Consider the following 26573-nt stretch of genomic DNA (forward strand, 5'->3'; position numbering starts at 1 on the left):
AAGGTTGGCTTTTTTTGTTAGATGGGAAATGACTGACTGCATTAAAGACAGCTTGTTAAGTAGTGTTCCAAATTCTGTTCCTAATTACTCCTGTACAGGCTCATTTTAATCAAACTGAATGAGCTTGTGCAGGTGTGATTAAGAGCAGGATTTGTCCCATTAAGCAAGTTTGATGTTCTTACAAATAGGTAGCATATAACTCAGTGGGTTTGGGATAAATATATTCTTTGATTGCCATGATTAAAATAGAAAACAGATTGTCCTGTTTTCATGACGGTTGCCTAAATTAACCTGTGCTGCAGATGCACAGCGCTGAGAGAAATGTCAACAGGGTTTCTTTGACTAAACTGAAATTATTTTCACTTTCCATAATGTCAAGACAGTTGCAAGGATTTAGGTTTGGGTTTTTTTTTAAGGTAGTGGGCTGTGAATAGGTAGAGGATAGAGGGCCATTCATTGAGGCCAATGTGTAAGGTTAATGAGAAGATCTTTTAATTTGCTGTTTGCTTGCCTGGAGTTTAATCTGTGCTGCAGTCCTGCAGAGATCACTTGAGTCATTCATGGGATTAATATGGCCCAGAGAAAGAAGTAAAAGCTAGAAGTATAGGGGAAGACAAATCTCACCGCTTCACCTTCCTTTTTTTTTTTTGAACTAGAATGGCTGAGCTCTGCAAAGAGGTGTCTACATGCTTTTTCCAATGTATCACACCCTGTGACAGGCCTAGAGCAAAGCAGCTTGAAGATTTAGGCACCCAGTCTATACCTGGACCTCCTTACTCCCCAAGAGCCAAGGTTCCTACATGGTTTCCTTAGAAATCTTTCACCACTAGACGATTCGCAGCCCTTCCAGGCTAAGCTCGACTCCAGAAAAAGTTACGACCTCAGCCATCCCGTGCCAAAAGGCAGGGCTGCTGTGGCAGTGCTGGCAGCTGGCAATCCCGTGGAGAGCTGGTGGGAGAAGAGCTATCGATGAGAGCCCCATCCCCAGGTTCCTCCTTGGGGTACCTCCATCATGGGTGCCCAAGGGCTGGGCAGGTGCCTTTTGGCTCACCAGTTCCACAGTAAAAAACAAGTTTTCTCAAGTAAGCAGAACTTTAACTGCTGCAAAATCCATAGTCCTCTGTGGGATTTCTGTTGTTGCCTCAGATAATTAAAATCATTGATGTTTTTACCAAATTAAACATAAAAATGCTGAATGAAGTCAGTACAGCAGTTTCTTTGTTATTTGTTTTGATAGCAAATCACATTTATTTTACATTATATTTAAACTTTCAAGTTTCGAGTAAGATAAAAGGGACATTTCATGTTTCTTAGATCTGTTATTTCAGGCTGCCTATAAATTTAAGAAAACCACATCATATTTACATTTGATTTGTGTTTCCATGGTTTTCTTTCCACAAATTAAATCAAATATTTTAAAATTATTAGTGTTATATGATATTTGTTATTCAGTGTTTTTACTTTAAGGCTTAGATTCTAATGCCATCTTATGCTCCAGAAACTGGATTTTGTGCTGCAATTAATCCCCCCAATCAGATTCTAAAAGTTGGAATGGAAATTTTTGGAAGTATCTTTTCTCTTAGTGTTTTCAAACTCCTCCTGGTTATAGTTGCATCACATTTCTGAAAATGGAAAAAAGCCAACAAAACACTGAATAACGGAAATGTGTTTTAATTGGTAGTTGATATATCTCGAAAAGGTGTGATGTGTCCTGGGGAAAGAAGTTGTGAACAAGTGAAAATGTGTATTCATTGTTATTTTAAGTAAACAGATTCGCTCATTGTACTGAAGTTTACTTAGCCACTGTAAATCACTCATTACGTGTTTATACTCTTGTAGGGAGATCCAGTCCTTTTAACATAAGCACCCGTGTTCCCATACAGTCAATCGCGAGTTATGTGTTCGTCTTTATTGACTGTACAGGCAATAGTCACTGCCAGAGGGCAATCCAGATCACTGAAGTTCTGTGTTTACCTATCCCCATTCACTAGATCAAGAATCAGCGCAATGTTGGGTATTGGTGTCCAGTGGGGGTCCAGACCACTTAATCCATTTCTGATGACAGATGTCCAAATAAACAGGAATGGGTCCTTTCTATCTTATCGTAGAAGACAGCTTACCTATAAGGCTCTTGGTAATTCAGGGAAGGGTTTGCATCGCTCTTCTGGGTTGATGCAGTGACTGATGGATGAAGAGCTGCACTATCAGGAATGTGATTCATAGGATCAGAAGGAGAACAGGTGAAAAGGATCCTTTTTTATTTCTAACTAGAGGTGGACTGATGTAAACTCCATATACATTTTGTGGAGAATGCTGGGAACACTTGGTCTGCACCCACCTAGCTGGGTGATCTTCCTACAAGACCAAGAGCAGCCTTCTCTTTTCCAGTGTTCTTCTAAACTAACTCTAGCCTCTCTCTGGCTCCAGCCCTGACAGCTCCGTGATTTGGGTTCAATAAGAAGAGTGCAGACCACATCGGTTACCTTTACCATTACTATAAGTGCCTTTTTCTGAGACGTGGTTTTGGGCTGACAGTTAGCCCTGGGCTGATCCAGCACTAAGTTTCAGTGCTGACCCAGACAGGAGTACTCGTGAGCATTCACGGCCTCTCAAAGTGGCTTCCGCTGAAAGTAGACATGTCTCTCATTTGTTCTGATGATTTGAAACAATATGGGAAAATAGGTGGATGGTGGAATTTCGGTGTGTATTCACTGGGGAGGGATAAAGTGGGCTTTTTGTTACTTAGGACACTGTCCTCAAGCACCAAATGTAAATTTTCATTTAAGGGCACTAGGATTTAGTTAACCTTGCAGCATGTGATGAGCTTGTGTTTCCAGTAGTGTGTGACAGAGACAAGTAGTAGACAAGAACAAAACCCAGGTTTTTTATAGAGCAGTTGTCTGTTTCTGGCATCCCAAAAGTACAGAAATTTATAAGAAGAGTGCATCAGATCAGACATAATTTACATTTCTATATCTGCGTAAGTAGAGTCAGAGTTAAATGTTTCCAATCAACAGATTCCACCACAACAGTACTTGTGCCATTGTACGTGCATATATCTGCTCCCTCAGTTACTGTCATGAGTTAGTGAGCAAATCTATTCAGTAAGCAACTCTGAAGAAAATGTTAGTTGGAAAGTTATTTCATAAAATAAGTTGCCATAAAATTCTTGTGAGATGTCATTGGTTTTATCAGTTATATTTATAAAATGCACATTCATCACACAGTTAAATGTTTGAGTTTACACTTTAGTTGGTCATCGGAAACACCTTATGGTGAATTTTGATAACTGAGCTGTAATTGTAATATTCTAAAATTAGGAGATAAATATTTCACTAGTCTTTTAAGAAATCAAAAGACCAGATGTGCTGTTCATGTCGGGAAACCTGGAAGAACTGAAGCTCAAAGTGAAGACTTTTTTTCCATTTTATTTCAAAAAGTGGCTAGTATCTCTTTAGATGTATTCTCTTTCTGTATACAAATGTAGTACAGGTTGTTATTTAATGCCATCATAGTTCAACAGTTCCTGTGCAAGCTAGATGCTACAGCTGTTCCTTAGGAATAGACAGTAATTGTGTAATCTATTTTGTATTATAATCTGCGCGCTTGTGTATTTCTTGCTACTTACCATTATGCAATAGCAAATAACTGTATTCAGCAAAGCATACCCATTATAATTTATCAATGATATCCGCATAAATATACCATCACCGAAAATATGGGCTATCTGTTAGGAAGTTAATGGAAAAACTTTTATCCCATTTCCCCAGAGTTATATAAGGGGCATTATCAAAAGAAGCTGCACATAGATTTAAATATCTGGGCCAGATTTCCATTCCAGCCTTGCATAAGCTTCTTCCCACATGGCCTTTCTTGCTTAATATTTCAGCAATTACAAGTTTTCATTTCCCTTATATATGTGCAGGGATGTGACTTAACCAATTTAAATGGATTCTGCCTATGTCTGGTTGACACCTCTTGCAGAGAAAAAGTGAGGAAATTAAATGGCTCCAAATTTCCTGGCATTAATTCTGAGCTCTTCCTGAAGAGAGAGACAGGGAGAGTTCCTATTTGCTTCCATATTTGTGTAGCTAAAGTCAAACTAACACAGTAAGAATGTGGCATTCAGGGTATTTTCACCATATAGATTCTAGATGGAGTTGCAAGTAACATTTGTTTCCATCAATACATGAATGACAGGCAATAATCAATCTTCTTGCTTGATTTCAGAACTCTCTCAGAAAATGACAGTACCTCTTTACCACCTGCTGACTCCTGCACCAGTCCGACTAAAATGGATTTGTCGTTCAGTAAGACTGCCAAACAGTGCCTAGAGGAGATATCTGGTGAGTAACAATAAATCAGGAGAAGCCTGTGAACTTCTTTATTTACATCTGTTTCTTACCAGGAGTTTTGCAATCGGTTGAAATAATACTTCTGACCTCTATTCATGAGTGGTATTAAATATGTAGAAAATTTGGGTCATGCACAGTTAGTGCTTCAAATGCACAGTTCTTGTATCTAAACCAGCTCCTTCTGTTCAAATATCCTCTTCATCATTTTGCAGAAATTGGGTTTTCACAAGCTAGGGTTCCAAGTAATTTCTGTTAGAGTCATACTGAGTGCTCCAAGAGGAGCAGTGGAAAATCTACTTCAGAATGTTTGACACTGTGATTCATTTACGATCATGAAATTAAATCATAACATCAGAATTGAGACATAAACTCCACAAGACATAATTTTCTTTTACAAATTAATCTATGTTAAGAAAATTGGAAAATGAACAAGTTCTTACTATTGCATATGGCTTTTAAGCTGCTGCTAGAGCTAAGCTGCTGAAGGTTTTGTTCTGGAATTCCTTGTAAACCTTGAGTAAAGTCCTTATTAGGTTACAAATGTGAGGGGATTTTTTTTTTAATCATATTGGAATAGCTCCTTTGAAGTCAACAGAGCCATGCTGATTTTCATCAGCCCAGGATCTGGCCATAGCTCTGCCTATGGATACAAAAAGCAAAGTGTGTCACAACTGGCTTTCTCATGAGGACTGAATTGCACTGCAGGGTCGTATGGGAGAACTTTCAATGGGACTCTTCACCAGAGCTGTTTTGTTGGGGCCTTATTTTGTTGTTGTTTTGTTTTTTTCATTAACATCTTTATTCTTATTATCATTTTTATGAGAATAAAAGGTGAAATCCTGTCTCACTGGATTCAGCCATAGTTTTGCCCTTTTACTACAAATTTTTAACATTCAAAGGAATTTATAATGAGTTACGTGGTTCTTCTTACACAGGATATAACTCACTTTAAAGCACTCATCTGACACATCGGTCTAAAATTATCTCCCCACCAGAAGGGAAATCAGATGCCCAAGTTTTGTGGGACTGCCTTGGCATTTAGCTGACTCATACTGAAATTGAGGTTTTGTCCTGGTTTGCCTCAGTCCCGCTGGAAGTTTCCTGAGTCTAACATCCCTTATTTGCACAGGCAGCTTTTGTCATAAATTTGTCACCCTGAAACATGGCAAAATGTTCCCTAGAAGTGACACATGCCTGTTAAAAAATATTTTAATTAATGCCAAAATCAGACTCATTGGTCTTCATGTGTAAGGAGTATAATTGAAACACAAATCAAAAGACGTTTCAAGGAATTACCTACAGAGATGCTGGAAAAAAAATTGATGCGTTACCTGCTGAAATGATCAAATGGGAGATCATGTCTCCTGGCCTTTTACTGTTCTGAACAGAAACGAAAGAGCATCAAAAAGAAGAAAATGGCATAAAGGGCACTAGACATCAGGGATGTTTCTAATCTGATTATTCAGACTCTGGCTTTAGCAGTTGACTGACATAACAGGCAGCAAAGCAGGACCACTGGGAAAATGTGGTAAATGGTTTGTTGTATACAGAGGAAAACAGATGTGTGTCACCCATAATTGGCTGTTAGCAGCAAAAAGAATTAATGGATCGAGTACTACATTTGCTGGATAAATAATTGCCTGCGTTGGTGAACTATCACCAAGTCTTCGGTGGTTCTATCATGGGTGAACCTGCAAGGAAAATAACTCATGTGACGGCTATTCAGGGGAGTATTCCATGATGGATTAGCCATGAGAAAGGACAATTAAATTCTGTTACTTAGGAGAATCTTTATTCTGGTATGATAAAGTGATTATACCAGTAGTAGCAAGGAGATGAGCAAGGGCTATTTCCTTGATCTGGTCACTTATACCCAGAGTGTTAAGAGATCAATCCAGAGTTTCTTTCGCCTGGACATTATCATTTTCCTGAAATCTTCTACTGCTGCTATGGATGGGCATCATCTTTATATTACCTCAAGCTTCTTTTGCAACTTGGTAGCCAAACATGCTGTATTGGTAGGCAATAAAGATCAATAAAGATCATGCAAGGGACTGAGCATCTGTGAAAACCACTAAACAGCTTGTAGGAGATGGTTCGTAAAGTGCTGTCCCACCTGTATTATGTTTCTGCATCATTAGTCTTATTATTTTTGCAGTGCCAAATATTTGCAACTAAGGTAACATGCTCAGGACTAAGATATCTTAGCCCATGTCATTGTATAAACTGTTTCTCTTCTTTCAGAATATTTACACACTCGTGTTTGTTATTGTCTCTTGGCTGAAGATTGCTGCTCCCATAAGTAGCCAAGCAGATTGCATCAGAGCTCCTAGTCCACTCCACGGCAAAATCAGCCAAACAAGCTTAAGCTAATGCTGTAAGCATGACTGGCTCAAGGCTTGTCCATGATATAGGCAAAACTTGGATAGGGAAAAAAGAATTTTAAAAATATTTAGGAGTGGTTGTTCAAGCACCACTCTCCCTGAGTGATTCAGGATACCAAAACCAAGTTAGTTTCCTTGCTCTAGTGGTGGGTGGTCATGGCTCTGTTATCTGTGCCCAGCAAGGCAGTTCATATCCCTTTGCCACTGTCTGAACACTGGTGATGGGGATGTAGAGAGAGCAAGAAAATGTAGGGGTAGTTTCCACTTCTCCTCTGCTGTATCTTCCTTCCCTGTTTCTAAGGGAGCCAGTTACCTTTAAAACCTCTCCTGTCTTCCAGCCTGGAGCTGATGAAAGTATGGGGCAAAGTCAGAGCACAAGCCACTTGTTTCCTGCCCACTACTGGGCAAGTGATCACTTGGTTTTACTTGCACAGCCGTGAGAAGAGGATGGTGCTGGGAAGGCGAGGGAGATGGTGAGGCTGGTGTAGACATGGGCACAGAGGTGCTGCCCTGATAACCTGAACAACTTCTTTATTTATAGCTTGTCCCCATCAATCTGCTGCCCTAGGTAATTTCCTACATGGCTTATGCCTAAAGCCAGTTCTGCCTCTTGGTAGAGCTACTGTAAATCTGGATTTCTTCACTGTTCCTCCATCTCTGCTGGGAATTTGTTCCAGATGTGATCTGAAGTGCTTCAGACTTTTTTCCTACTTCTTTTTTTTTTTTTTTCCCTCTGAATATTCCACAGCTCAGCCAGAGCAGTCCCAGGTGTTTCCGCAGTGCACGTGCAGATCAGCAGTGTAGCACATGTGCACTAAGTGTGAGGCTTCCTGCACGCCTCGGGTCCCCTCTGCGTGCACGGTGCCAGTGATACCTGTACACATGCTGAATGAGTCCCATTTGTAGGCACAGGTCACCAGTGCAGTCATTTCAGGGCATTCTGCATACGGTAGACTCGTTGCACATGTGGCACACAGATGTGAGGACTTCTATCCAGGAAATCCCTGACAGAAATTTGGGAGTCCTAAATAAGGACCAGTTCTGCAGTCATGTATAAGCACTCTTTCTTGCATGTACTTTATGTACCAGTTGGCTCAACAAGACTACTCAGAATCTATGTTTCTGCAAAACTGGAGTATAACTTTATAGACAGGATTTTACAATGAGAATGAAAAGAAAAGCTGATCGTAATCTGCTTTGGCGCTTGTTTTTCATGGTATGACTATGAACAAGTTGTTCAGACTTTCTTACCCAGTGTTCCTACTTGAAGTAGCTGTGACATTCATCAGTCTCTGCTGCAAGTTTATTGGAGAAGGACGTCAGAAAGTTAATTATTTAGTAATCCATTGTAAAGCGTACCTGTCAGGAACTACGAAGTATTATTTTATGAAATCAGTGATAGTGTTTGGCTTTAACAAGTGTTTACATGTTCAAAGAGCTTAATGCAAAGTGTTTGATTAAATAATTATTCATGAATTTACAAATATTGACTAACGATAAAAAAATCTGAGGGATGAAGCAGAAATGAAAGAATAACTTTAAGAGCTATAGGCCAATATAAATAGCAAGATTAGCATAAAAACATTCAGTTTTCAAGTTTTTATGTTTACTGTGCTTCTTTTTTGGTCTCTGAAAGAAATAGTTAATTAATAGGTATGGAAATAATTTACAATATTTTTTTTTTCAAGTTAGCTTGGCTCAAGAGATTCATAATCTTGTGCATTTGCAGATCTATTACATAATTCATTTGTAAGGCTCCAAACTATTCACTGAGACTTCAAAGAAAGTCTTATCTGACAGCAAAATTTGTCCCTAGATTATTCGTTCTTGAAATCATTTTTATAATTCCTTTTATGAAAGAGACAGTAAAAATAAGGTAATATGTTACACTGACTGTGATGGGTTGGGGAAGTTCCCTGTGCTGTTCTCAATTTAAACATATTCCTGCATGGTGGGTGGGGAATACACTGAACTGCAAGGTAGTTGGGGAGTAATGCTCTGTCATGACATTTGCTTTCCTCTGGTCTCCTATACTGTCTGCTTAGTTTAGAAGGATGTATTTGCTTGCTACTGTATTTCATACATTTAAAATGTAGGGATAAGCTTTATAAAAGTTTTTTTCAACAAATAAACCTGAGCATTTTCCACATTGCAATTTTACATTTTGTTGAATGACACCCTGCAGAGAGGTGTGGTAAAGCAGAAGGATAAATTCAGTGTTCTTTGTGCTGAGCAATTGGTCCAAGATATATACATGTGTCTGCTGTATTGGAGAATTATCATGATGATCTGTGTGCCAAGTGAGGCAGTAGGATTAATGGGACAAAAGTTCATATAATCTTGTAATTAAGGGCAGTAGTATTGTGTTTGTACATGTGAAGGCTGAATGAAGGTTGCGTGATTAGCCCCAGTACCTCCATATCCCAGCATTTGCCTCATTGTGATTTTAATGTAAAATGAAATGATATATGTGGATGCTGAAGCTGCCAGCTACGCTCACGTGGCTCCCACGCAGTTCAGGTGTCATTCCTGTACCTGGATGATGGTCCGTGACCTGTGTCCTTCTGGAGCTGTGCTGCATGGAATAGCTCAGGTGGGAGAAGAAACAGGTCAGCAGAGAGCCTGGAGACCCACTGGGTTGCCCAGGACCCAGCTATACCCCTACCAGAGACCCTTCCAGCCTGGACTGGTGTGGCACCTATTGCCAACACCATACATGAGGTTTGGCATGGCTCATTGGGTGAATACATTTCATCCCCTGCCATAAGTTTTTCTGCTCCCACCTGGAAAGAGGCCTAAATATACCTGGCCAGTTCTGGCATCTTGTATTTGGTCTATTCATGCTCAGAGCTGAGCAGCCACAGCATGCATTGCTTCCCTAGCAGAGCAGTGCTTAGCACGAGGGAGCGCACCCTGTCCACGGGGCTTACCGAGGCCAGGCACAGCACCACAGGAATGACCGCTGCAGATGACCGGGCACGCGTGCTGTGAGCTGGGTGTGGAGGCAGAGCAGATCCATACCTGCCTGCAGATGACTGTGGGGACAAGCCACTGGTTGTAGCCATTTAGGCATGAAAGGGAAGGTGAGGAAGTTACCACTCATTTATTTGAGTATCAGGGAGAGATTCAGCCTTGCTGTTTACGGTGGGAAAAGTTCCTGTTCCCTTGGTCCCACTGCACTGCAGTGTCGCGCGGGGCCAAATCATCGTCCTTCCTATTAATTCAAAACATAGCACCCAAGAATACTGTACCAATTTGAGTATGAGTTGAGGGTTTAAAACCATTGAGTGGGAAAAGAGTGAGATTGCCCTTCATTTTGCAAATTCCCTATTGTAAATAAACCCCTGTGAAGCTTTCCTGATTCCCTCAACATCTTCCTCAGCTGTGCTCAGGCTGTTACAGCGCCATGGTGGTGGGTACGGGTGCGGGAGCACACGGGCAGTGCTGGACCTCTGCTTCCTCAGCCGGGGCTGCACCAGCATCCGCACCGGCATGCGGGGCTCTGCCGCAGGCAGGCATCAGCACGTTCGCAAAAACCTTTTAAGGGCCCATATGCCACTGCAACTGGCAGACCCTGGGAGTAAACACAGCAGTCTGACCTTTTGTTTCCCCGCTGAAGAAGTGGCAGGCATTAAATATTTGGGATGATTTTGTACTCGGGCTGACAGAGCATTCTTCTTGTCCCCTCTTACTCTGTGGGCTGGGTGAGGAGGGGAGTGGTGTCTTTTCTTGTTGTGGACCCTGTCTTTCTAGGAACGTGTCAGTGATTTAACATGGAGAACCACCGTTGATTGAGACTACTGACTGGGGTTTTTTTCTAGATTAGTTCTGTGTTTATGAGGGTTACCTAGGAAAAAATGCACCCTTCCTTTAAAATTTCTAAGAAGTTTCTCCCAGGTATTTTTTTCCTTATATATGTTTAAAAACTGTAAAATGAGACAGCAAAAAACAAGAATTACACTGAGGCTTCTGTTAGCACCCATTTATTCATACAGGAAATCTGCAAGCAGTCTGTAGTTCTTAGGCTGGCATTTTTAAAGGTTACTTCCCCGTCATGGTTTCTCAGGTAGGGATGTGAGACGAGCGTATTTTCACACTGACAAAAGCAGGATATTGTTATACAACAATTTGCATATTTGTAGATTTCTGCATAATGTTTTATGAAAATAATTGCCCCTAGAGAAGAAGTTTGTATCTAAAAAATTAGAATGAAACTCAGCTAGTTCTTTGTTCATCTGCCTATTATTTCTGGGACTAATATCTTTTTCTCTGTGAGAAAGCTATACATTTAAACATTACTCTTCTTTCCATCTTGGTAATGTATTTAAAAACAACATTTAGAACTGGTGAACTTAGTTCAGACATGATACTGAGTTGCTTTATAAAAACATTACTATTCCATTAATAGGTTTTCTTCAGAAGATTGTGAAACAATGATTTTATTACGGCTTTTTAATTCCATAAAAGCCCCTGAATTTCACAGAGGCAAACAAGGTATATTTTAAAGAGAAAGAAATGAAATATTTCCTTTTATAAATCACCTTATTGGGTAGGTACTGTTATCTTCCATTTCTAGCTTCTTTATGATCTTAAATTATAATATTTTTTTTTTTTTTATTTAGAGCAGAAATTGCAAGACTGAAGGTCTGTTTGCAAATCTGCTTTTAGCTTCCTGCACAGGGAGTAGCAGTGATATGGAAGAAATAGTTTGTCATCCTTACCTTTCGGGGAGAAAAATAGGATTTGACTGTGAGCTAGGTCTGTTACTGTAGCATCCCATTCAGGTGAAGCTGTGTCTGGAAACCTGTGGCACTGTAAACTGGGCAGAGGCTTCTGTGTCTCCGGTTTAATTCACCAGGATGTTTGCTGCCATGGCAGCCAGCAGCATTCACTGCAGTAGCAGAGAAGAGTCATATATCTGGGAATGCAGGTTGAATACTAAAATGTAAGGAGGCTTGTGCAGAGCTTTGCTTCAGTGGTTAATTTTGGCTCTTTATTGAGCTCTGACGTGGAGGCTGTACTTGCAGTTCTGTGTCAGCCCATCTAAAGTGAAGAGCCGTGCACTGGGATCAGTCATGATCTGGTGAGGGGAGGGGGGGAAAGCCCAAGACAGCACTTGTGCCTACTTTGGATTTCAGAAGGCAGCAGCTGTAGACAGAGATGCAGGCCCACCGCTCCGATGAGACTGGTGATTGGATGGAGAGGGGAAAACACAGTTGGCTTTTGGGATTACTTCTGTGCTGGAGCAGAGTGTTTGATCAACTCTCTTCTGCTTGAGAGAAATCCAAGTGAAAATGACTGTAAGTACTGCAGATTAATGTGACGGGAGAGAAGTGGCTTAGCAGAGACAGCAGCATAATTTTAAAGAAAATGACTGTCCCTGTCGAGTCATTTACAGTATGTACACTGCATGTTTGAGCTGTGCTTTTCATTGCAAGTGCAAGTATGTGCTACCTGGGATGTGCAGCGTGTGGTGCTGAAGGGATCACCTCCCAGACCTTTCCGAAGAATTGAACTGCTGTCCATCTCAGAAATATGAAATCGAACTGAGGTGAAGCCCCAGCCGGAAAGATGCAGCGATCTGCCGAACTGTCAGTGTTTAAAGGCAAGGAGGTTAGAAGAGGGTGTGTTCGTCTTCAGAAGCAGAAGTCTCTAACCAATCTCACGCTCATCAGTGAAGGGGAGAAGAGGCGATACTCATACAGGGAGAACTGGTTTGGAAACGCCTCCAAGTCCAGCCAGAGTTACCATCAGCGGGAGGCAGAAGCTGGGAGCAGAGGCTCCCTTTCCAAGGTGCTCTCGCAGTCGGTGCACTCTCTCTGCCGCCCCAGCCTCACCGCACCCCAGGGGTCTCAGGCGATACCACCTGCTGGAAGCAGGACATCCAGGAGGTCAGGAGACCAGCGTGTAGGTGAAGACTTCGAGATTGACAATGAGGAGAGGGGAAAATCAGATGATGGAAATGCATCCTGTACATCCCGTTTCCCCAGCAGGAACTGGGCAGAGGAGGAGGAGGAAGGCTGCTTGCGTGAAGGGACCGCACATCTGGATGAAGATGTCATAATAACAATGCTGGGGGACCTAGAACAGGTCCTTTATACTGATATTTTAGGTAAGTTAACTTTGGCTTGATGTCAGGAAGGGCAGGATGAGAACCAAGTGTTAGCACATATCTGCACGGAGCGGATTTTTGGTCTTGACAGTGATTTCACGAGACAGAACTGGGTTTATTTGCAACAGTATGCAAAAATAGGGTCTAGACCTTTCTTCCTTGTTTGCTTACTCTTTGCTCTAAAGACTGTATGAAAGGAAGACAAATGTCTAAATCACTTTTGATGGGTGCATGAGCAGCAACAGCCTGTGAATAATTGAGCAGAGTTTGCTTAGCTGTTTGAAAAAATAAGGTGAAACATTTAAGTGCTATTAGTTTATTCATAAATAATTTAATTGTAATGACATTTGTTCTCATGAATTTAAAAATGAAATCTTGAATCCAAGGTTTGGTTTAGACAGAAAATGTCTTGGCCTACTTACAAATACAAACTGTCCCTCCAGTATTGCTCCCTCCTTCCCCCCGCTGATAATTTCATCCATATATGTGGAATTGTGAGTGCCCGGGTTTCAGTTTAGTTTAAATAACTGGTTTAGTTATATCAGTGCATGCCAGTGAGCATTTGAAGTCCATAGCCATAGGTGCTTCAAAAGGCTTCTGTGATACTGGCTTTACTTTTCATCTCTCAGCCCTTTACAAGAGTGCTCAAAGTGTTCGTTTCCAAAGCTTTGTTCTTCAGCCAGTCAAACGGTTGAAGTGGCTGCTTGTTTTTCCAAGGTTATGTAGCATGTGTCTAGCCTGAAGGTTTGGATATGTTAGCCCTGATTGTGTTTAAACATTCGGGGTAAAATTTTTGCTGTGCACGTAGTGTAAAAAGCTACCATCTCAAAATAACAAAGGAAAGAAGTATTCTCTTTTTATGCAGAACTTTTTGTTGGTAGACTCATACCAGTATGCACAAAGGGGCTTCTCCTACAGATTAGAGGCTTGGAAAAGGAAGCTGAGCTCTTCGCCTGCCCCTGCTCCTCTTCAGCTGCGTGTGACTGAGCAAATCCCCAGTCTCTTGTGAGCCTCAGTTTCCCTGCCTCCGGAGTAATGCTGGTACTTTATGAATGGAGTTAATATCTAAGAGTGGACAGTTCTCTGGGGAGTTGCTTATTATGTGTAAATCCTTTTATGAAAATCAGACAATTAATGGAATTATTATTCTCTCATTTATCTGCTTTGGGCCGTAATTACATGTGCGGAAGTACTGAAATGATGATGAACAGTATTATTAAACGTGCAGTTATGGGTGAGCTGCAGAAATGTGAACGTAAAAGTTTAACCTAGGTGATCAGTGATTTCTGTTAAATGTTTACTTTGATCTCCGGTGTACGTGTCTCACACAATGGAAAAAATTAATGTGTTCTCAATACATTTATTGAGGGAATCTGTAATGGTTCACTTATGGGCAAGAATTTGGGGAAAATCTTTTGGAATATTCATGTTTAAGATAAATAATGAAGCTACAAGTGATTTGAGCCAATTATATTTCATAGAATCAGTAAAATATTTTGTCTTTCTTGTAGGAGGAACAGAATTTTGACAGAAAGTTTCGGGGTACCCTAGTTTTAGTCTTTCTTACCCCAGTCTCTCCACATGTGAAATAGAATGGCTTTTCTTCAGCCTACAAACTAGAATCACTTGAGAGAACAAGCCAGGGAGCATTTCTGATATGTTAGGTCATGCAAATATGGATATACTCTATGATGGCAGGAGGCCATAGTAATAAGCAACAAGGTGCCTGGGGGAGTCTGGGCTCCCTTTGAACCCATGCAGTGTGTCCCAATTCTGCTGCAATAAGCACCATAGCATCTCTTCTAGCAGACGCGATGTAGATAGCTTTCAGGAAAAAAACACATATTCACCATCCCTGTGGTCCTCTGTACAGAAGGACGTTTGATGTAGGTGCAGAGCCACAGTGCTGTCCTGAAAATGTAGGTAATACCAGACGCAAGTTATGTCTGAGGATCTTGCACTCGGTGTAGAAAGTTTCTCAAGCATCATGTTCAGCTGTTTCTAATTTCTGACTTGTTCATCCATGGTACAGCATCAGTCCATTGATAAGGCCTTAAGAGAAGGAAAGAAAAAAAAACCATTATTTTTGAAACACTTAATATTTATAGTTATGAGGATTTTGTATGTGGTACTATGTAGTATTTTAAGATTATAAAACTCCAGTCATGTCTTTTTTACAAAAAAAATGGTGGAAATGTTTTGAAATTACCCTTTTATGTCACTGAGAGATCAAAAGAGATTAGACCTTAAACTTTTCACCTTCCCAGAATAGAATAACACCACTTTTTATGGTATAATTTGTCTGAAAGTAAAATATTCTTCTCTGAAAATATATTTTGGCAGTTTGCCTTATATATGTACCTTATTTTTTGTATTGCAATTACACCTTAAGGCTTTGTTATGCTATTTACTGTACAATATATATTAAAAAAGACAGTTGCTGTCATTTTTACTGTAAGAATTTGCAGTGTTAACATACAGCAAAGGACAACTGACAAGGATAAACAAGGAAGGAAAGGGCAAAGTCACTGCAAATATGAATTATGTTCAGTTCCTCAAATAAACATAAAGGTAAGGTATTGCTTTGCCTTTAATTGTGCCTGCTTACACCCTGGAATGTGTCTTTCTGTGTACAGCGGAAAATTGTCTTATACCAGCAAGCTACTGTTTCACCCCTGGTTTGAGGCAGGGCAGGTAACAGGTCCTGGGTATCCCCCATATAGATATTGTGGCGGGAATATAATGTGATCCTGGAAGTAAATTTGAGTGCATTTGATGGAGAGGGGAAAGCAAAGGGCAGCAACAGTGAGGAACTGAGGTACCATAGGCAACTGCCTCGGGGCAGGCATGGACAGTCTGCCTAGGAACTGCCTGGGTTTTCAACAGCAGGTTCAATCTAACAGGACTTAACGGTCTCTAGCTTTGACTTGGCATGAGACCTTTTGCTTCACAGGAATCTCCAGGAATCTCTGCAAACAGTACATGGGATCCATGGGTACATGAATCAGCAAGGTGTTTGACTGGACACATCCAGCTTGAAACAGGATTAGTTGTGGTAATTTCAATCTGAGTGTGAACATTTGCCTCCTGCAAGGTATTACATATAAAAATGTACACAGTTTATTTTAGGGAGCAAAATTTTGGGAATAGACATGCTTCAGAAGATGGAGAGTTTGGCAGCAGTGCTGTGCCTGTATCCCCATTTCTTGTCTCCACCCTGTCTGGGTGTTGACCCCACTGTCAGTTCCGTGGTGCCAACACAGAGGTTTATGGATTCTTAGATCATTAAGCTGCTGAAGAATTCATTTGGAGTGATAAAACAAACAAGCAAACAGCAGTTCCTGAAGGACTGTTTGGCTGTGGCAAAGAGGACAGAAGACATAGCCAGGGTGGACTAGATGGGAAAAGCCTCAAACTAGCATTGCTGTCAAAGCTAGCTTGACATTGAATGACAACTACAGGGTACATTGGCTAGTATCATGGATCATTTGCCTATCAGGGAAGAAATAAAGGGTATATGGAATGTATATGTTATCATTTATTTCTATTTAATGTCAGGAATTGGGATTTTTCTTAACTGTCTGCAGAGTGTTCGGGCGATGGGACCTGGACTGCAAAAGAGGGTACAGTAACAATTCAATCTGTCAGTGAGCTCAAAGACTTCATCCTTTAGTCAAAACTCAAAGTTAAGTAGCTTAAGTGAACCACTGTCCAAATATAGTTTGCTTCCGCAGATTCTCCCTTATATTTGAAATAAATGCCAATGTGTATGTTAACCTAATGCTTTTTGCAAACCAATATTAAACCCATACTTGCAGTTCTGCTGCAAGTCAACCTTTTTCCCATGCCTTCAAATAGATGTTGTGTTGAGATCTTTTTACCTTACCAGAATTTTTTCCTGTAGGACTTTATTTTTTTTTTTTTGCTTTAATTTTCCAGAATATTTTGTCAAATACAAAATTTTCATTGGTTCTGGCGCCACGTTGAACGTGTCCCAGTTCTCTGCCCTATGCAACTTTTCTTGCAAACTCTACATTAAGATCTCCTCCTTCCTTTTTTTTTCCCATTTTATCTGCTCTGCAAGGGATACCAGTTTTTTTCCCTTTTCCCTCCTTCCCAAACCTCTCCTACTTGTTTTTTCACTTAGATGGCACATCATGCTTTTCCTCAAAGACATCACCATTGGTGAATTTATATCTTGTATTAAACTCTCATACAAACCTGGGAGGAGGAAAGGTGGCAAGAGAAGATGTGTATCTGCATGTGTATTTTACATTTTACAAATATGAAATATCATAGTGTTATATGATATTTTGCCTCTGCTTGCATTTCTGATCTTGATTTTTGTATGATGTTGAGTTTAAATTCACTGCACTACCTCCTGTTAGATGTATTCAGAAATGAAACAGTTTCTCGATGTCATGAGGATTCCAAAATTAGATTAAGAGCTTGTTCCGAAGGGGAATGCTGAAATCTAAGGTTAAATATTAGAGATAATTTTAGTGGTTGCACAATATCATTCTTGATGATAACATTTCCAGAATGAGTAAAATTAACTTAATAAGGTCAGGTATGACATGAAATTTATCACTGATGGGGATAAAAGAAATTATTTGCATTTCACATTCAGCATTGTACACATAACTATAATAATCAAGCTTTTTGCCAACCTTCTTTCAAGCAACAAATATGGGACACAGACAAAAGCAGAATGCTCACCTTGAACAAATGAGTGATTTTTGTCACGTATTTTCTTTTGAAATTCTCTTACTCTCCAAAAGAAAAATTATCGATATATGAATATGCTAGAAAACATGTATTTTTGTTTCTTCATATATGACCGTGGGAGGTTGCCTTGAGGTTTATTATGTTTTCCTTTTGTAACACATAATATATAACTTTTGGGGTTTTTCTGCTGCTTTTTTTTTTAATCGTGTGAGGTAAACATTATTCAGGATGTTCTAGGTTAAGTTCTGCAGGCTTCACTGTTCAAGATACCAGACTAGCTCTTCACGATGGATCCCTGAAGGCTGTTAAAATCCATAATTGCATAAATGACGCATGTACTTAGAGTCTTCAGATTTTTATCCCAAGAAGAATATCTTTTTTATCCCGTATGAAGAATAATCTCCCCCTTCAGGAAACCATTACAGTTCAGGAAAGATGCCTTATTAAGTGCCTGACTTAAAGAGTACTTTGAAATAGCCTGGATGTTAAGTGCATACTGAAGAGTTGTTGTAACAGTCATTCCAATTCTTTCCAGACACAGATGTATTGTGGCTTTATTTCCTACTAAGTCCTGTAAAATGTCAAGGAGGAAAAAGGGGCTGTGTAATGTATCAAGTGGTCTGGGGCTGCATCATGCCTTGATTACAGAGGATAAAAATCCCAACCCTATAAATCTGAGTTTCATTAATATATTTGGGCCCTAACAGGGATACTTCACCAGGACTCTTTTCAGTGGTTTTTTTACATACCACATGTTATTTATAAACGTATGTGTGTTTTATTACTGAAAGAATGAGGTTTTATTTTTTAAAAGATTAAAGGGACAGACCTATTTACAATCACATGTGTATATTCTCAGCTGTGTATACGTGTGTGCACTTTATTCAACCTTATGCGCTCGCGTGCGCTAAAATTTATGCTGGTTTTGCTGTTTTCATCCAGGGGAAGACCCTGAAACAAGAAGAATGAGAACAGTAAAGAATATAGCAGACCTGAGACAGAATTTGGAAGAAACTATGTCCAGCCTTAGAGGGACCCAGATAAGCCACAGGTATAGCAGTTTTTTGTAGACTGCTACAAATTTGGACTGTAGGAGAGCATTACTAGTTGCTGAATGAATTACGGACTTGCAAGGGAAAATTAGCTGTGACACCAACCATGCTGTTTTCTATACTGCCTCAACAACTTAAATGTGACTTTAATATACTTTACTGTCAAAGTGTCTTATATAATAATTCGGAAATATGGTTATTGTTTCATATACAACTACTTAGAAGCCTATAAAATTTATTTTAGGTTATTTTATAAGTAGAGGTTATTGTTTACACAAATACATGTGTGTACATGGAGAAACACACACACACACACAGAGAACTTTTTTTAAAAATATATACTCTTCCAGCCTTTGCTTTCCCTGGTTTCTCAGGAAAAGAGAAAGCACAGTTCGCTGACTTCTCCATTTTGTTTTGTAGCACATTGGAGACAACTTTTGACAGCACTGTGACAACTGAGGTGAATGGGAGAAGCATACCAAGCTTGACAAGCCGGTCCACCCCAGTGACTTGGAGGCTAGGGCAGGCCAGTCCTCGGCTGCAGGCAGGAGATGCCCCGTCCTTGGGTGCTGGTTATCCTCGCAGCAGCGCGAGTCGCTTCATACACACAGACCCTTCTCGATTCATGTACACCACGCCACTTCGCCGAGCAGCTGTTTCTCGCCTTGGAAACATCTCACAGATCGACATGAGTGAGAAGGGAAGTGGTGACTTGGACATGTCTTCTGAAGTTGACGTTGGCGGCTACATGAGCGATGGGGACATTCTCGGTAAAAGCCTCAGAACGGATGACATCAATAGTGGGTAAGTAGCACTTGAGCTAATGCACGATTGACTGGTTTAATAGGATTTTTCTAACAAATTCTGGCACACAAGTGGAAGTTGCGTTATGGTTACTACATAAAAATATACATATAAAACCAAACCAAACCAAAAAAAAGAAAAGCCCCTAAGCTGCCGGTGATGTTCTCATCTGCCTTCAAATTCAGTTCTTCTCCTTTAACATCAAAATGATTTTGCTATAAACTTTGATAAGAGCACAGGTACTTATTACTTACTGGAATGTCTTAGTTATCTGGTAAGCCATCATTTTGCACTGCTTGCTCTGGGATGGGTCTTCTTTCAGTATTTTTATGGTTTTTTTGAGATGGTAGTCATGGTGCTGAATGCGGCTGATGAAGAGCAGTTGCTGACAGCACTGACTTTTCTCTCTTTCCACTTCAGATACTGTCTAGTATATAGTCTGTGTGATAGGCCTTTATTGCAATTTTTCAACTGTGAATATCATCTGAGTTGTAGGAATATATTTGCATAAAATAATAGATCAGTCACTCTCCTAGCATACCCAGGAAAAAGAATAGCAATTATTTTTATTTTTGTTTACTTAATCAATTGATTGACTTTGGGGTAATGCTTTCTCTCTGTTTCAAATTACTATTTAACAATTCTTATTTCAGTCCTGGAACACAAGTCACTTCACTCCTATGTATGTTAGAACTCCTAAAGTATCACTTAAAAAAAACTGCAAAAAAAGGTGTTACTGTTTCCCTCAAATTACTGTTCAGTTGCTACTGTTGGCATCTTGAGGCTGCTTGGAGGCTGAGGTAACATTGGTTTGAACAGAAGTCTTACAGAGTACGTGGCCATGTCACACCACACTGCTTTGCTCTGTATAAATTTAGGACTCTTGCTGTCAATGTAATTGCTTGATTTGAAGTATCGCTATGAGTAGATAATGGCGGTTGATGAAACTGGATGTGATACGTTCCTAAGGGCAAATGCAACCCTGTGATCCAAGCTCTCTCTGGAGCAGCGTCTCACGTCAAGCACCATCCAAAGATAGAGCTCTAGAAAAAGCATAACTATAAAGCAAGCATACCCTGTATCTCCCTGGTGCCCTGTTTCAGTCATCTGTGAATGGAGCACTGCCGACACGGTTGTCCACAGCACAGCATTAGTGGCTCTCAAGTAGGATGCTGTATTCATGTGTGCTAGAACAGAGAAAAGACATGCAGAAAATGTAATGCTTCAACATCTGAAGACCTCTTATCATAAAGGAAATATAAATGCTGCCTTTGACAGATGCATCGGTTTCTTTAGAAAAAAAAAAAAAAAAAAGATAGGGAATCCTTTGCAGTGCCTGATGAGTTGTATTAATTAGCTTATCACATTAGAGAATGAATATAGTCATCTTGGGTGACTTTTCTTTGCATCTGTAATAAGGATGACTCAATAGACAGTAAGTTGCAATGTGCTCAGTTAATATTTTTAGGTGCCGTAAATGTTAAAAACAAGTTAATAAGCTCTGAAATTTCAGGATTCACTGAGGCATGTAAAGTCTTATCTCCTTTATGCCTCTTCCATTTTCAGTTTAATTACTTTAAACACTTGGGGACAGGAATGCAGCAGTAATTAGAAATTAGTGTGAGGAAGGCCTGTTGTACTTGTTAAGTCTCTCCATTCAGGCCTTACTTGTACAGGAAAAAATCCATATAGACTGGATTGCATTCAAACCACAGCTAAATTTAAAATGCAATTCCAGAGCCTTGGAACCTGCTGCATAATTCATCCCTCGCTAAATAATCTGTCAAAAAGTCTAAATTTTGTCTTTAATAAAAGGATAAATCTAGTGTGTAAGTGTGACTGTTAATTTACCTTTGAAAACAAATGTGGAGTTACCTTCTGCAGACTCCAGATACCAGGGCTTCAGAAATCCCTTGCTGAACTGCAGGCCAAATCTTATCAGTGCATAAAATGCCTCAGAGTTTAGGTAAAAATAAGTACATCGACCCTTTGTGTTTTAATGCACTTGAGGTTGCCTTCATCCCAGTTGCCATCCAGGACATGATGCCATCTCAAACTGTGGCTGTCACACAGGGCTACCCTACCGCAGCTTGGCTGTCAAAGTCTGCACCAGCTCCCCCACCCCGCACCCTGTGGGTGGAGGCTGGTGCTCCTGGGCTGCTGTATCTGCCCCGCGGTCTCTGGGAAAGTTGATTTCAATTAAATCAACTCCCAGAAGGAACTTCAGGGTGAGGGCCAACAGAACATTTGGAGCAGCAGCGCCGTGTGTGTGCCTTGCCTTGTGCCTGGGCATCTGTGTGGAGTTACTAAAGTTAAATGTTTGTGTACTTGGACACATGCTTTGACTGAAAGATGGGTTCAAGTGGCACCATTTTCATGGCTCAGGGAGAAGTTTTGTTAAGGATTATTTGATTTGGGAGTGAAATCCAGTAGATCATTCTAGCCATCATCCTAGCATTGGGACTACACTTATTTCAGTAAGCCTGTAAATTTGCTCTGAGCAGGTTCACTGTGGTATACCAATGTTGGGTTTTTTTCTGTGTGTCTGTATGCTTCTATGTTAAGTGCCATCCGTGCGCATGGTCCTTCACAAATAAATTTGTGCAAACTCTGTACTAGGTTGCTACACTAAAGTTACCAAAAACTAAAAGAGGAAAATGTTAAAAAAAAAAAAAAAGAGCCTAAGAGGGAAGACAGTCTAATGAAAGGTTCTTTGATAAAATAATGGTCAGATCTTGAGAGCCAGACAAGCTTGTGGTACTACTCAGTTATAAGCACCAAGACCTCTCTTAGAGTTATTAAACTGTAGCAGGCATTCCAGAAATTATTGCTGCTGCTTGAAATTCAGAAACTTTTAATGGTTCTCTAGTGAATAAGCAGCACTATACTCACTGTTCGATTCATTAGTCATTCGTTATAACGTGAAGTGGTAGGAATTAAGCTAAAGGAACACAGATAAAAACACATTCTTAAATGTCATTGTAAGGGCTTCAGTGGATATCTCTTCCATATCTGAATGCTTGCATCCCAGCAGGGACTTTGGATTTGGGTTCTCAATTTCTGTTCCCATTTAGATGGATGCTACTGATTTTTTTCCTTCATTTTCTTTTTTTAACTGCAGTTACACTTCTTGTATCTTGTGCTATCATTTGACAAAGGTGCAGTACTTAAAATGTACTTAAAATTTTTGAAGATACTTGAGGGTTTCAGTCTAACTGTATTTTAATAAAACATGTTAGCCTGTAAGTCATCACAGAAAAAGAAAAAATATCCCAGAAAATAGGCATATATCTGATCTCCCTGCGCTGGGCACACAAAGCGAGACTATTTAGTGTAAGTCTACCATCTAATGAGACAGCCTGTACCTTAAAAATTTGAATTCCACAGTCCATTAACTTCAGAGTGAAACATCGTTGCCAGATGGCTGCATTTTGCACTGATTGACCACACATTTATTTTCAGGTACATGACAGATGGAGGACTCAACCTATATACAAGAAGTCTGAACCGAATACCAGACCTAGCTGCCTCTCGAGACGTCATTCAAAGGGGGGTTCATGACGTGACTGTGGATGCAGACAGGTAACAGTGCTTTGCTAAGTAAAAAGCTATCTGAGCTTTGCAGATGTTTTTCACCCTACATACCTGCTAATATATCACCATTTTGGTCATAAGGAATAGCAAGAGAAAGCAAGCTTCTGAGGCTGATGGGTTTCTGAGCATACAGTACGCCAAATACCACAATGAATGGGGCAAAAGCAAATTTCGCACATGGGAGGGGGACTTAGGAAGAATTTTTTGTTGAAGGTGTAAGAGAAAATGTTAAGAAGCCCAGAGCTTACTTGCAATCTTGAATCTCTGAAATGGGACATGATTTTTACAGGTTGCCTTGTCAACTGATGGGCATAGGGAGAATACACGTGGTCTCTAGGCAGCAGAGAACTTGTGTGTGCCTGATGATGTGGGCCAGAACGCGCATTTGGAATTGGCTGGAACCAGAACCCTGGTCTTCTCCACCCGTTATTGCCCTCTGAGGGTGTCAGAAGGTGGCAGTACACATGAGAAGTGGGAAGCGAGAAGTGGGGTTGTATCCCATTGTCTATGCAGTGTGAAAAAAGAAACAATGTTGTCCTGCCCTTATATGTGTATATATGGGTGTGAGCGTAAAACCACTAGTACTTCTGCAGATTAGGCAAGTGTTTTGTTTCTTTTCCTTGAGCTTAAAGTGGATTCATGCTGGTGGCTTGTATCCATGTCTGAGAAATAAAAATTCATAACCCAACTTTTGCAGAACTTAGAGCTGTCAGCTCTGAGGTTTTGGTCAGACCATCATAGAGATAAGGAGCAGCTGTGAAATTTGGCAGTATCAGTTTTAGGGGGTTGATTTCAGTCCCATCTTTTTAAAATCAAGTTTCCTTTATGGAAAAAGAAAGTATTTAATCGGGAAGGGAAAAAAGGTTCACAGAGTGTCTCTCTTATTTTACAAACCCAGAAAATTATTTGAATAAGTTCTAGGATGTTAACCTAGGTATGATATAATTTTTACTTTTCACAGTTTTCTGGTGAAAATATGTCTGTGACACACGTCAGGGATAGTCTGCACTAGTCAAACAGTGCATACAGTGCATCAGGATAAAGAAGATAATTTTCATCTGGAGAACCAATAACTTAAAAAAGAAGGTTGCTTTAGCTGACATATTAGCATTTGTTGACCTTGCAGAAAAAGCCTATTTTAGATAGCAATTCAAATGAACACAGCTCGGTTCTTTGGAATGCAAGCGTTGATGTGATGCAAAGACCAGAGAAAGTGTACAGTAGGCGTTTAAGAAAATAATTTGGATAGAACTCAGGCAGTAACAGAAGGAGAAAATGAGAAATGAGATGTGGGCAGGAGGGACTTTTGTGGAGCTCTGTATGTGAGAACAAGAACCTTAAGCTCAAAGTGGGAGAGAGGGTGGAAAATTTAGAGGCTGGGAGTCATGTAATTAAAGACGGAGAATCTCGCTAACACCCACGTTTTTGTAAGTCTCCGTATCTTTTTTTCACCCAGGAGTGAAGTTATTAGAGTTCTTCCCAACATGCAATGTTCACACCCAGGTTTCAAACCACACACATTTTCCCTGAAAAAAAAAAAAGAGGTCCAAATTAAGGGATTTTTAAATTTTTCTTAGTATTCCTCAAACTCTAGATGCCACTCAAACACTTTGTGTTTGTTTTGCTTTGAAGTGTTATTTAGTAATGTATGTGTTAATTTGTTCTGTATAGTGTGCAGGTACATACATGTTTTGCACGTGCAACCATGAGGAGGCTGTCATCAGTTCTCATTTAATGAGATCTTCCAGCATTTCCCAGTACATAAATCTGTTTTGGCTTGTTTATACAACTTTGTCAGACTGGCTAAAAATGTTGTGTTAAAAACTACTCTGCTGTTTCTGAGTCTTTTACCTCTGAGTCTAACACTTGCCAGGTTGCGGAGCAGGGACTTGAAATTTGTCAGGAGATTATTTTGGGTCTTTCATATAAGACATAGGTTTTTAAAAAAATTAAAATCATGTGTATTCAGGAAAAAATTATTTGGTCTCAACAACTAAAATCTCAATATTTTCCATCTTCACTGTGCATTTGCAGGCTGCTCTTGACATTAGCAAACTGCATGAGCAAGCCCCAAAGTACTTTTGAGCTTAAAGCCTACAGACGTGAAGTAGGATTTACCATGTAGTGACTGCATTCCCTTACATAAAGAATGAAAGCTGGGCTCCTGTACTCTTCTAGACTCTAAGCATGGTGGTGTGGAACATACTGTATGCTATCATGTAATTAATAACTTTATCATAATGCACAGGCATGAAGGATTTAAATTACAGATGTTCAGACAATTCTGCCATTTTCTGACCTTTCAATGTTTGATTTTTGTAATCTTAATCATGCTTTGTTGACATGGATCTTTTTATATGTGCTTTTTGTATAAATGCTTTTCCTTGAAGTAGCAAAGAAGGTGTTTAGGAAGTGGAAAAAATGAAATATTTTTATGAGTTCTGATGATAACAAAACACATGCTTGCCAAAATGGGTCACAAAATACCTATATTAGGTCAAACACACAAAAAAATTGTTTATGCTGATCTTCAGCAATGTGTATCATATTTATGACATGAAATCAGGTGGAAAAAGCAATGCAGAGACTGCCGAGACTCGCTTTGTTTGGCAGGATAGGCTTTGGTCTTTCACAATAGCATGGGTACCTGAGATTTCATCTTATCTCACATAGCAATTTAAATCTTATTTTTTCTACTCTGAACAAAAAATAACAGGACTTGTGTCAAGTCTTTAAGGTATGCCTTGCCACGGGTATGATGAACTTCCATGAAAGAGGATTATTCTCTCTATCATCCCTGTAGATATGTGAAAGACATATGCATTTTCTCTGTGGTATCATTAGTATAAAACTTTTTCACAATTGGCATGATTTGCCCTGGCCTTTCTGCTGTAATGGACTCTGCTGGCATCTTTGTGCAGGCAGAAAATAAATTATATGCTGCAAATATCTGATTTACATTAGCAGCCAGGAGAGAAGTTTCAGTATTCTGTCTATCACCAGAGCCAGCAACTTCTGCTGACAGAAATCCCATGTTCTTCATGGAAAATGAACTTGGGTTTTCTCTGACAACCTAAATTACAGCTTCTGCTTATATTTTAAAACTTTTTCTTTTTGTGAGCTGGCAGTACGTTACTCTTCAGATAGGTGGGCTGATGATAACTCTAAGGGTAATGCCATCTCTGGGAAACGTATACTCTCAGACTGGTTCTCATTTCGTGGATAAATCAGGAATAATTCATTGAAATTAAGGGCATGGAACCGGTGTAAAAAGACAATCAGGTTCCCAGTATGATTCCACTCTAAACTGGTTTCAGATGGGCACCTGCATCTCTGCTTCCTTCCAAAAAGCAAAGGGTTGAAGGATCTCCATGTGGGAACCTAGCCCGAGAGAGCTCATCCAAGTAATAATATTAAATCGCTCCTTGAACAAGTTCATAAAAAGTTAAATTCATGAATGCAACATAAGCCAAGACTTAAGTGTAGATTGCATACTGCTCTGGAAAGCACTTTGGTGTAGAAAGGAACATGGCATATTTAATTT

The 26573-nt window shown here is 39.9% G+C and overlaps 1 protein-coding gene across 2 annotated transcripts in view; it reads left to right on the top strand.

The window, feature by feature from the left end:
• NAV3 (neuron navigator 3) overlaps positions 1-26573 on the top strand; it is a 273197-nt gene that overhangs the window by 145312 nt on the left and 101312 nt on the right. For both annotated transcript variants that reach the window (XM_009646282.2, XM_009646283.2), the window contains exons 9-12: positions 4231-4346; positions 18522-18630; positions 19052-19435; positions 22898-23017. In XM_009646282.2, the coding sequence (XP_009644577.1) occupies positions 4231-4346; positions 18522-18630; positions 19052-19435; positions 22898-23017 (729 nt within the window). The remainder of the gene's footprint in view (positions 1-4230; positions 4347-18521; positions 18631-19051; positions 19436-22897; positions 23018-26573) is intronic.

This window comes from Egretta garzetta, unplaced genomic scaffold (assembly GCF_000687185.1).
Source record: "Egretta garzetta isolate BGI_Z169 unplaced genomic scaffold, ASM68718v1 scaffold68, whole genome shotgun sequence".
NCBI lineage: Eukaryota > Metazoa > Chordata > Aves > Pelecaniformes > Ardeidae > Egretta > Egretta garzetta.